This window comes from Chiroxiphia lanceolata, chromosome 9, assembly GCF_009829145.1.
Source record: "Chiroxiphia lanceolata isolate bChiLan1 chromosome 9, bChiLan1.pri, whole genome shotgun sequence".
Taxonomy (NCBI): Eukaryota; Metazoa; Chordata; class Aves; order Passeriformes; family Pipridae; genus Chiroxiphia; species Chiroxiphia lanceolata.
In genome coordinates this window covers 8,192,905-8,205,530 of record NC_045645.1, presented here as the reverse complement: position 1 = coordinate 8,205,530, position 12,626 = coordinate 8,192,905, and the positions used below count along the sequence as shown (strand labels likewise).

At 40.2% G+C, this 12,626-nt stretch overlaps 1 protein-coding gene across 3 annotated transcripts in view; it reads left to right on the top strand.

Moving 5' to 3' along the window:
* The window catches only part of TTC39A (tetratricopeptide repeat domain 39A), a 45,874-nt gene that overhangs the window by 25,503 nt on the left and 7,745 nt on the right, over positions 1-12,626 (top strand). For all 3 annotated transcript variants that reach the window (XM_032695808.1, XM_032695807.1, XM_032695809.1), the window contains exons 9-15: positions 4,581-4,689; positions 5,326-5,393; positions 5,523-5,582; positions 6,360-6,521; positions 8,106-8,197; positions 9,198-9,318; positions 11,905-12,016. In XM_032695808.1, the coding sequence (XP_032551699.1) occupies positions 4,581-4,689; positions 5,326-5,393; positions 5,523-5,582; positions 6,360-6,521; positions 8,106-8,197; positions 9,198-9,318; positions 11,905-12,016 (724 nt within the window). The remainder of the gene's footprint in view (positions 1-4,580; positions 4,690-5,325; positions 5,394-5,522; positions 5,583-6,359; positions 6,522-8,105; positions 8,198-9,197; positions 9,319-11,904; positions 12,017-12,626) is intronic.

Below are 12,626 nucleotides of genomic sequence, written 5' to 3'. Positions count from 1 at the left end.
CAAAAGCAAAATTGCAATTGCCCGTGCAATCCTTTCCAGAGGTGATTTCCCAAAGCTTACAACAAGAAGTAGTAGACAAGAGTCTAGAAGGTGAAAGATGCAGTGACAGAGGAGGAGAGGGACGTTTGTGTGTCATGTGTTGCACCCATCCAGGAGAAAGGAGTTTTGAATACACTGTATTTGATATTTTACTCTTTTCCATTAAGTACTCACTGTGAGCATCAGGTTGTGCAAGAGTTATGGTTTGTGCCTTGAGCTGTTTGCAGATTACCTGAGAGAGCTGCAGTGCACCGAAGGACAGCTTGATTTTGGTGTGGGTCATGTGTTTATGAAAACTGGATAAAAAAATTGCATTGTGTTATCTTCCAGGATACTAATCTGCCTCAAAGCCAGGAGATTTGCCCCTAGGGACTCTCCTTGTCTCTCAGACATGTCATTTTGGATAGTAAATGAGGACATACCCAAAGCTCCTTTACTTCCTAAGCCATTTGTGGGCACTGTGGACAACATGATCAACTTAACAGCAGTCTGGAGCCTCAGAATAGTAGGTGGGATAAGATCAAGAAAGTATAAAAAGTAGCCTGAGGCCATGTTTGTTCCCTTTGAGTCCAAGATGTGCCAGGTTGTACCCATCTCACTATTCAGGCTCCTTTCCTTTGCATCATTAGACAAAATATAGGCTTATTTGTGTTTAGTAGCATCGACCCTGCATTTGGGCATTGAGGTCCAATGCAGTTTTGCCCAGTTTTTTGAGAAATGTTTTATGGGCAGAGGTGTGTGTCACACACACTGTGCTGGGAGCATGTCTGCCTCACTGGGCAGCAGGTGGAGTGTGTGTTCTATCTGGACTTCTGTGTTTAAGGATGACTAACCTCTCATGGGAGAGCAGGAGAGTCCTTGCACTGTCTCCCATGGAAGCACTGAACCTTTCTCACTGAGTCCCCTGCCAGGTCTCAGGCTAATATTTACCCTTGTTCTTATTTTATAGACAATTACAAATGCTGTGCTGCTAAACAATTACAAATGCTGTGCTGCTAAACTGTAGAAAAGTTTGATGTGAACCTACCATATGTTAAGTGCAATTTGTCAGAGGGTCAGATGACAGCATGATTTCAGGGGAAGGCAGGAAAACTTTTAGATAGAACCAGTTTCTTTCAAATTATACTTCTTTTATGTGGGAGGACATTTTTCCCAACGCAGCTGAGCTGAAGAATACGTTTGATGTGTCAATTTGAAATAAATTTAATTCCAGTTTCCCACTAAGCATTTTTTTCGAAGTGCATTTTGGTCTCTTCAGATTTTAAATGAAGATTAAATTGAAATTATTTCATGGGATACATTCAAATGCCTTGTGTACCAGCTTAATTAGCCAGTTTGTTGTAAAACTGTTAGTAGTATCCATCCTCCTTGCTAAGCCTGCAGTTACGTGATGAGGTCGTGGGACATGAAGGATGACCTTGCTCTGCTTTCATTGTCAAGATCCCTAATTAAAAGAGAGTGATTTAAAAATAGCATTCAAGAGCTTTTGCTTCAGGAGAGTAGATGGATTTTAGTCAGTAACAGCTGAAATAAACATGAACTGGCCTCAGTGTTGTCTGATAATGATTTTGAGCACTGTCCTTGTTCGTCCTGCATCTGCTGTGGGATTCCCCACTGTTCATGTAGGAATTCCTGAATGACAGAGCATTGGATGTCTTGGGACAAGGGTCGAATCAATAAGATACTTATGTAATATAATGTAGTGATAGTCTTGGGAATTGAGAGATTGTGGGATGTTATGGGGAACTTGGACAAAAGATGAGAGTTCCCATATTGGATCACAATTGTCCCTAAGAAGTGTCATTGCTCCCTGCTCTGTGTTATACTTTATGTCTTTCAGAGTAGCTTATGTTTTGTGTGAAAACAAAACCCAAATGTGCTAATACCGTTTCAGAGCAATTACAAAAATGTCATTTTTGAGAAATTACAAACACTTAATGCCTTGACATCTGTTTTATATGCCCTGTAATAGACTTTGTTTGGAAGCTCATTCCCGGTGTTCTGGGATTGCTCATATCATTTGTGACATAGGTGTGGGAAGTAGTTATGGGTTATTTATGGTTAAAAGGTGTGTCCTAACAATTAAATATAATGTACTCACTGGTGCCAGTCACTGGGTGAGCGCAGTTTGTTTACAGAATTACTCTTTAGGCTCAGGTAGTCGCTGCTTGTGCTTTGGTTCCGAGATCCTCAGTTTGATCCCTGTGAGCAGTACAGTGCCCAGCTCATGGCACCTCCCTTGGCTGATGAGGTTTGCTGGCTAATCTCTGGAGGCTCCCTGTGGAGAAAGGGTGTGTGCTTGAAAAGGTGATTCATGTCTGACCCAGGCTTCTGTGCCAAATTGTTCCTTGGAGGAGCTACCTCTGTCTCAGCCAGCCACAGAGGGAGGGAGCCTAGGGAGGCCAACTGACTGAGTGTGGGATGTAAAACATGTTTCCCAGGGACAACCCTTCATCTTCCTACCTTCCTGGGGATCCGATTTTAACAGCAGCAATTTGCAAGAGTGTTTTTGAGGAGAAGCAGCTTTGTTGCAGTGTTTTCTGCAAGCGTTGTAATACTAATAACAACTACTTCTGTATTTCTTTTATTCAAGCTGTGTCTACTGATTATGTTGTTACTTTAATATAGAAAGTTTGGGATATTCGAGTGGCAGAGTGAAAAGTAAACACTCTTTAATACGTCTTCTGGACAAAATAGGATTATGGACATAGCACAGAGTGAACTGACTTGCTTGGTGAGCTTCCCATGCCTGTGTAACTACTCAGTTTGAGAATTTGGGCTTAACTGTGTCAGATTTGCAGCCCTGTTCTGGTGAATGGAAAATGTTTTTAACCCAGTTACTTCCCAGTTACTGCTGTCCAGGGTGTGGCTTTGTTCCTTGTCCATACAGATGATAGCTTTGTGTTTGGCTCTGATAAAACACACTTTTGAGACTAAAATATGTGAGATCAACTTGACAAATGATTAAATTATTCTGTATGACTAACAGAATTTGTTTCTGAATCATTCTTAGTACTATTTGCATTCATATGTATTTCTATATTATGTGGAAGATACCAAATACTGTAAGGCCAATGTCAGTAAAGGCTCAGAGAAATATCAAACTTGAAACTTTTCACTGCAGAAAAATGTACTTTGGAAATCTACTTTGGAATTTTTTTCTGCCAAAATTCATTCCATAGAATATTTTGTCTTCTACCTCAAAGTGCTACTTTTTAAAAAATCCAAATATTTGTGGTTTTCATCTGGGCAGTTTGCAGAAGCTCAATACATCATGTTTTGTTACTTATTTCTATCAATTAAACTTGTGCTCTCAGAAGAAAATGAAGTGGGTTTTATTTTGCAAAGTGCTTGGTTTCCATTAAGTGATTGATTTTTCAGTAGTGATTTTACTGTCTTTTAATTTCTTCTGTAGTGACATGCAAGTCATTATTTTCATTATTTTGTCCCAACTAGATGTTATTATAGACCTGCAAATATGAGTTGTATTTTCCCCTGTGACAGTAATTAATGTTGTAAATTAAGATAAAAAAAAAAAAACACAAAAAACTGTATTAATGTGAAAACACTTAACTACACTAGTTAAGTGAAAAAATATATGTGTGATGAAAACGAAAGTATGATTACAGGCTTCAGTGTTTACACAGTAAGTGATAAAGTTGTGGTAGTGTAACACCCCTCAGTCAGCAAGGGCACACAAAGCATGTAAATCTGTTTTGATCATGTAACTTTTAAACAGAATTTTCCCCAGCACACAGTGGATGTCTTACTGTGTGTATTTACTAGTAGGCAGATCTCATGTTTGGTACATTTGCATATTTATAATCTTGCTGTTGATATGATGGAACCAGTCCTGGAATGGGCTGATAAATGCTCTTGCCTCAGGAACTTGAATCCTTGAAGTTGGTTATCCATCATGCTGTCACTGAATATGAATGTGGCGTTATACTTGATTGCTTTAGTTCTTCCAAAAGGGAACAGGAATACTCTTCTTGTATTTTTCCACTGGTGGTAGTGGGCCAATATTGTTGCAAAGCTCTTTTTGTTCTTGGCATGCTTAAAAACATCTTTTTGCCCTGATATCTTTTGCTCTGCTAGTTGCAGATTTTTTTTTCTTAATACCTTTAACTTCCTTGTCTATTGAAACTCAGCAAACATGGATACACTGCACAATGGTGATATTTGGGTTTTGCCTTGCTTTTAAAAACTCTCTTTGTTTTTTTCTGGAATGCTGTTTAGCAGAACTAGGATGGTGGTGATAAGTTCTCTCATTCTCTTATGTTAACCATGTAATACATCCCAAGTTGCTGCTCTGTCATCAGGTATTTTCCAGGCTATGCAGTAATTTCATGAAAAACTATTAGATAAATTAATATGTGTATTTTAGCCTTCGACTGACTGCTGTGTAAGCAATGTATGTCAGTGCCTTTTTGGGAATTTGGTGAGTGAGCAATCTGAAGATGACACTGCAGAAGTTAAATTAGCAAAACTCAGCTCTGGATCTTTTCCAATGCTTTGTCCCCCTCTCTCTGTTTGCACAGGAACATGGTCTGCTGCAGCTTCAAGAAGGAGCATCATCATACAGCTTTAGGTCGGTGCTGTGTACCATGCTGTTGCTTTGCTATCATACTTTCATGACCTTTGTGTTAGGTAAGATTGTTTATAATAACTCTTGGATTTGATTAGTTCTTGTGGGACACAAGGGGGAAAAAGACTATTCCATCACTTATTTGTTGGTGACTTGTTTGTTCATAAGCAGATTAAATGTAACTTGTTTGTGGGTCATTTTACAATAGTGGTTATAACTGAAAAGAGTGTCTTAATTTTCAGGATGGAGGTTTGTTTAACACATAACAAGGGAGATAATGGGGATAGCCAAGGAAGCTGTGAGAGCTAAATTTGACTTCAGTAGTCAGATGCATTAATTGGGAGGTTAAAATAATGGCAGCAAGTGATGGATTCATTGTTCATGTTTATATGTCATCCCTGAATTTTTGGGGGAGGTGATAGCTTCCCACTGACACATACTTCTCTGTTATCTCCTGCTAAAACATTCTACAAAATGTTTGTCTACACATGGGTTTTCAAGTCAGTAAGAACAATGTTATTGGGGCTTCCTGTTTGCTGCCCTAGTGCAGCACCAACCTGTTTTTATGCCTTACTTAGCAGAGAGAGGAACCTACGTGTTGGCCAGTTGAGGATGGATAATCAGTACCTTGCATTCCTGGGGTTTTTTTCTCTTTGTTTCCTAACTATTTTTATCACTTGCATTTTTATGCATTCTAGGGACAGGAAAAGGAAATGTTGAGGAGGCAGAAAGACTACTTAAGCCTTACTTGGCTCGCTATCCAAAGGTAAAATGAATCCTAATTTGTTTGGTATGATTGTTTAATGTTTTCTTGTCAAATAACAAAGATCTAGACTGTATGGTCAGCTTGAAAACTGTTACAGAATACTTGTATTTTTATTATTATTTATTACAGGGAGCCATATTCCTGTTTTTTGCAGGCAGGATAGAAACACTAAAGGGTAATATTGATGCGGTAAGTAATCATTTTGCTCTTGGGAAATTAGATTTCAAAAGCTTTGGAAAAACTCCTTCAGGAGTGATTTTTCCTTTTTGGCCAATGCTTCCTGTGGCTTTGGCCTATATGTAATTTGTAGTTCATGAATTACAAATAGGAATTTTGAAAATTATTTTGCCTAACTTGTTTGTCCACCTCATTTTACTACCCTTCTCAATTTGTGGTGCTAATCTAGTCCAACACTATTAATGACACAGTTTTTTCATTGTCTTTCCTATCCTGAAGCAAGTTGTGCCTTTAATAAGACCCAGTGGTAATCCTTTGCCTTCAGTCTGAGTGGAGAGTCATACAAGACTTAAAAGAATTATGGAGATGGAGAATGCATGTCCCAAATACTCTGAGACAGGGTATCAGCTGGTGTGCAGGGCAGTAGCTCCCTTGAAATCTGTGGAACCACAGCAATAAATGTCAGCTGAGCATCTGTCCTCTGCCTTCAGTTTCCTAATTTCCCTAGACACAAACATTAATTTTGATTATGCTTAGAATTTTTATAACTTCCAGGAATGAGGAGCTGTGTGGCAGGGTAAACTTGCTAACACCAGGATGACTGTGTAGCCAAGAATCTCTTGTGTTTGTGAAACCAGCAGATGTGATTTTGGGAAATACTGGGCTGTTAATAATTTGGAAGTTGCAGGAGCCATGTGGGCAGATCCTGGAGCCCCAGTGTCTGTTACAGCACTGCTGTTTGTGCACTTACACATGACTAAGGCAGTGTTTGGAAATGTCTGTGTGCAGGCAGTCAATAGGTATGAGGAATGCTGCGAGGCTCAGCAGTACTGGAAGCAGTTCCATCACATGTGTTACTGGGAGCTGATGTGGTGCTTCACCTACAAGCGCCAGTGGAAGATGGCTTTCTTCTATGCAGACCTGCTGAGCAAAGAGAACACTTGGTCAAAGGTGAGTAAACAAAAGAGTGAAAGGCCCTGTAGTATCTATCAACTTTCAGTCGAGTTGACTTTCTGTAGCTTCAACAATAGAGATTGTAAAGTAAAACCTGGCCTGCTGTGGCTTTTATAGAACGATGTGAGCTGCAGACATTCAAATCTGAACAGACTGTGGGCAAGCAGAAATCTTTTGGGCCCGACTGGGAGATGAAGATCATCTTGTTGAAGAGGTTCTGCTGTGTATTCACTGGTTGTGTCATCACCAAAGTGCAATTAATGGCACAAGTTGCCATTTCTTTCATCACATTATGGATATGAACTCTTCTGGTTATGAGTGTGGCGAGCCATGGCGGTGCCTCCAGGATAATAAGTTTAATTAGAAGTGGTGCCTAATCCTGCACATATGAAAAGGAGAAGTTCTTCTGTCTAGAATCCTGGTAACTTTCCTCCCTTCATCTTCCCTTTCTGCTGTTTTAAAAGTGGGGATTACATTTCCCCTTTTCCAGTCAGTGGGAATTTCCCTGGACTGCCATGACTTCCCAACTAATGATGAACAGTGGCTTAGCACCTTCATCCTCCCTCGGGATCTATGGACTTGTGCACCTTCAGGTTCCTTCGATGATTTTGAACCCAAACTTCTCCTACACCAGACAGTTCTTAATTCTCCCGTTCTCTGCCTTTACCTTTTGTGACTTGGGCAGTGAGGCTGGAGCACTTGGTGATAAAGACTGAGGCAAAAAAGTCAGAGTACTTCAGCCTTCTCCAGATCCTGGGTAACCTGGTCTCCTTTTTTCTTCCAGAGAGGGCCCACATTTTCTCTAGTCTTCCTTTTATCACCAGCATACCTATAGGATCTTTCCTTGTTGCTCTTGGTGTCCCTGGCCAGACATCAGGGCTTCAACATTCCTAAAAACCTGATCCCTGGCTGCTCAGACAGTTTCTCTGTGTTCCTCCCAGGCTGCCTGTCCTTGCTTTCACCTTCTGTAGGCTTCCTTTTTGTGTCTGGGTTTGTCCTTGTTCATCCACAAGGCCTCCTGACGTTTTTGCCTGACTCCCTCTTTGTTGGGATTCATCTCTCCAGAGCTTGGAGGAGCTGATCTTTGAGTATTAACCAGCTTTCTTGGGCCCCTCTTCCCTCCAGGGCCTTATTTCGTGGTAGTCTACCAAGCAGATTCCTGAAGAGGCCGAAGTCTGCTCTCCTGAAGTCCACAGGGAACAACTCTAGAACTCTAGAACCTAGAATTTAGGATATGTTAGGAAATAGTGATTGGACACATAGACTGTATAGTATTAATTTTTTCTCTGAGCGTGACCTTTTCATAAGTTTTCTTAAGAGTATTAAAAACTTATTTACACAAGCATGAGATTTGTTCTTGGAGTATGGACAGAAACTATAAGCTGATACGAAGTAAACAAAGACACGTGATTTAAAAACAATGTTCTGTACTCACTTTCTAAAATACCTCTTGCTTAAATTTTTGTAAGATTGTAAGCAAAAGCAGCAACTGCCACTTTGTTGCTGGTTTGTGCTTTATATCAATAAAGGTGATGCTGTAAATTCATTTTTCTTTATAGATATTCTTCATTGCATTTGCAGGCTACTTATATTTACATGAAAGCTGCTTATCTCAGTATGTTTGGACCAGATGACTGCAGCCCTTTTGGAGACAGCGAAGCTGAATTATTTAGGTAAAATTTGCAAACTCACAGTTACAACAGTTCACTATCTTTTCACACCACAGTGTTGGGGGAAGAGAGGCAAAATGTTCATTGTGCAGATTTGAAGATCTGTGCAAATAGCATTGGATTGGTAAGAAATGGCAGAGTCAGATGTCCTTTAGACTGACGTGGATCCTGAGTTCAGACAACAGATTTCTCCTGACCTGGAAATACTTTAGGGAAAGGGTATGAGATCTATCAGTCATACAGTGACTGCTGCTGTTCCATTTAGTAGTCACATTCTTTTCCAGTTGTTTCCTTTAATCAAAATGACATGTAAGATGTGAAAGCCTTAAATGAGTTGTGCTGCAAGATGTGTGCCCCCTTTAGTGGGAATATCAGCACTACTTGATTCTTGGGTTTTGAGTTCAAGAGGAATAAAAAAAAGAGTTAAACGTGAGTGATAATCTCACTGTGTTAATGTAATGTTTAAGCTCAAAAATGCCTAAACCTTGCTGGGACAAAGAAAATCTGATTACTTCAGGATTTACAATTTTTATATAAAATCTAAATATCTTTATAATGTGCTTACAATATGATGCTTTTCAGGTTTTCTCTGTCTTTTATAATCATTACAAGCAGATTTTACTGAATTGGGGATCCATTATGAAGTGAATAGTTATAGTCTGGGAGAATAGGAGGAAGACTTACAGAAGCTGGCTTGCCTCTTTCTTAGTCTGTGAAGAGAGATGAGCCCTTTTTAAGTTCGGTGCATCATCTAATTTAATCTTTCAGTGGGAAAGAGTCCTTCTCCTGCTTGATTAAAGAGGAAGCCTAGAGATAAATGTGCCCTGCATAAAGACAGCTTTTGTGAGTATGTATTGCTCAGCTTCCCAGAGGTAGCAATAGCCCAGTGTACCACAGCTTTTTTAAGTTCTCCTTGGTTTGATTTTTTTTTTTTCTTTAAGTTTGAATGTTCGGGTTTTTTTCACAGAGGAAAAATTCCTTGTGTTTTCCTTTATACTTTCAGGATTGTTCCCACTCTGAAACTGAAAATTGCAGGGAAATCTCTGCCTACAGAAAAGTTTGCAATTCGGAAAGCGCGACGGTATCTTTCTTCAAACCCTGTTCCTTTGCCTGTTCCGCCTTTGGTAAGTTAGAGGTATCCACACACGTACCCTTTTCAACATTTTAATTTATAGAAATAAACCCGAGATAATTAAAATAGTGTCTTTCCATGTTTCTAAGGTAAAACCTCTGCAGGAGACTGGAATGTTCCCAAAGCAAAGCCAAATGAATGCGAGGAATGCTGTAAAACTGGGGCATGCACCAGCCACAGGGAACTGAGCCAGTTGTTTGTGACACGTAAATGTGTTGCATGTGTAACTCATTATTCCAGCTATAGACCAGCGTGCTCCCAACAGCTTTCTTTTGCTTCCCTTTTGAGGAACTTTGCCCTGGGTCTCTTTTATCACGTGTCATTTACTAACAGAAGACTTTAAGGTACAAGTGAGGGGAGGTGTCAAGGAAACAAAGCAAGAACTGGGGACTGCCTGTAAGCATCTGTTTAATGTGCCCCTGAATGTTTGCAGTTTGCTCTCCAGAGCTCCTCACGGGTGCCGGGATGAAACGATCCTTTGGTCACTTCAGAAAGCCATTGCAACTGTAGATTTTTTTAATTTTTTTTTTTTTTTAAATTTTTTTTGCCCTGTGATGCTGGGCAGTTCCCTGTGGCCAGACGAGAACAGCTGCATGAGGCACCCATTGCCTTGTTCATGGTGCACTTACAAAAATCTGTCGACAAAGAACATGTAGAAGAACATAAAAGGGTTTTGAGTCCACAGGTTTGCCAAGTGCAGTGGTGTTAACCTCTGCTGTGCCTTGAGCTGCTGTGTTTGAGAAAAAGGTGGATAATTAGTAAATACTCTTTAAAAAGTGCCAGAACAAGGAGAGCTTCTTGGAGACCCCAGTGAGTAGCCACTCCCCAGCCCACCAGTGGGGATGTGACACTGTGCCTCCCGAAGAAATAGAGTTGTTACAGCAGAGCGTGGGTATTCACTGGGGACCACATTCCACTAATAAGGCTCAAGTGAGAGAAATAATTAGGTTACTTTGACGTGCCTTTCAGGTTTCAGAGAGGAAGAAGCACACGCACCAGGGGTTTGGCTGGGCTGTCCTAGTGGGATTTTGACAGAGCAGGTTTCTGTACCAAGATCTCTCCTTGGAGCAGCCGGGCACCGTGTCCTTGGCCGCTGTGCAGTTGCGCTTCTGAGGCAGCAGGTGCCGCAGCTGAACAGATAAAAGCACTTTAGGGATGTGGAATTGGGGGCAGAATCTCATCTCCAGGATTTTTCTTTTCATTATCAAGGGCCTTGCTGAGAAGAGTGAATTCTCAAGCGAGTCTTAGCTCGAGGATTTAGCCGGGAATGAATGTGGTTTGAATACTTCTGTTTCAAAACCACGTTAATGAATCTGCACTAGGTACAGTAAGCTCAGCACAGGTTTTCCAATCAATAGAGACCAGATGGTGAAAGCAGCAGTGACTGGGGTTAACATGCTGTTTCAGCTATTCTAGCCTGACAGATTTTTGTGCTGTAGTTACATAACTCAGTTGTTTTATATAGAAATTTTATTTTAATTTAAAAACAGACTAGGTCATATAAATAAATAGAATAAATGGATTGGGCGCTGATCTCTTCTCTCTGGTGACCAGTGACAGAACTCGTGGGAATGGCATGAAGCTGAGTCAGGAGAGGTTTAGGCTGGCTGTTAGGAAAAGTTTCTACACCCAGAGGGTAGTCCGGCACTGGAACAGACTCCCCAGGGCAGTGATCACAGCCCCAGACCTGCTGCAGCTCAAGAAGCATTTGGACAACACTCTCAGGCACATGGTGGGATTCTTGGGGTGCTCTGGTGCAGGTCCAGGAGCTGGACTTGATGATCCTTGTGGGTCCCTTCCAACTCAGGATATTCTGTGAATCTGTCATTAAACAACTTATCATGAGGGCCAGTCATGAGTCTATGTAACATTTCCATCTTTTGTGATTGCTAGTGGCAATGGGCACATTTGATCTGGTCATATACTGTAAGAGAGAACCCCAATAACAAAGAGGAATTGAACCAATAGTTTTTAATAAAATATACTTTTAGAACAGTTGAATAAGAAAGAAGTTGCTTTCTGTGGGTACGTCAAACAAACCTAAGAAATGTAAGAGGCTTACAGTTCAGTTTTAAAATTTTGCTGGTTTGATTGAATCTTGGCTTAAAGGTTAGGGGGTTTGGTTTTCTTTTTCTTTTGTTTTGGTGTCCTGAGATTTCATGTTTTTCTGTGGAAGCAATACATTTCAGTTATTTGTGATTATTACTGCCCTGGCTAGGACAGAACTGAAAAACCAGAGGAGACCTTAACGAAGGGACAGTTAGCCTTGTGCCTGAATGTTTCCACTCTGGTTTGTTGGTACCTGCTTCATCTGTAAGTGAAATGGTGTTTGCATTCTATTCAAGCAATCTCCCTTGTACTGTGTGTAGTAAGCAGCTCTTTAGTTGTCTTCCAGGGCTAATTTGTTCTGAAAACCCGTGTAACGAGTTTTCAGTTACAAAGAAAATATGTTTTGACAAACTGACTTTATTTAAGGAACCTGTAATGTTTTCATCATGCAGAGATAAACTAAAATATTTGACAACTACATTTAGGCAGAACTGTAATTAATGATGCTGTCATTTCTCCCTGACCCTAGGAAATGATGTATATCTGGAATGGCTATGCTGTAATTGGAAAATGTCCCAACTTAACAGAAGGCATGTTAGAGACTTTAATTGAAGCAGAAGAAGCATTGGCAAGAAGTTCAGGTAATCAGTGATAGGGTTTAACCAGTTATTTTACAGTGCAATAGCTAAAGATATTATCTGTGGATAGAGAGAAACACTCATTAGTGAAGTTAATGGGATCATAGGAGGAACATAGATAATGAAACCATAAACTGTTTATGCAGATAGGAATATTTTTTTACTTTTAATATAGCAATAACTTACAATAATAGCAAGTGATTTTCCATCCACGGATGTGTGGATGTGTGCTAGGAATGGTTTATGACATGTATTAAAGGACTGTTTATTTTGGTAGATCAAAATCAGAGCATGTGTTGGCTTGGTTATTTGGATGATGAAGCTTTGTTATCCTCAGATACTGTATTTCAATTTTGAAGAATAAATAGGAGACAAGTTGGTCTTCTGTTTTAAAAAGTGCTGCCAGTTTATGGTGTGACCTTGGGCTGAATGGTCTGGTGTCACCAGAATACTATAGAAATCTGGGGCATCAGGGGTGGGCTTCCTTTGCACTATGAATGAGCATAAGATGGGATTGAACTGAAACAGGCTCTGCTACCACATTTTCTGTCAGTCTGTTAATTAGCTACACATGAGAAAGTGGAATTGATGTTTATTTCTTGTCAGTCTTTCA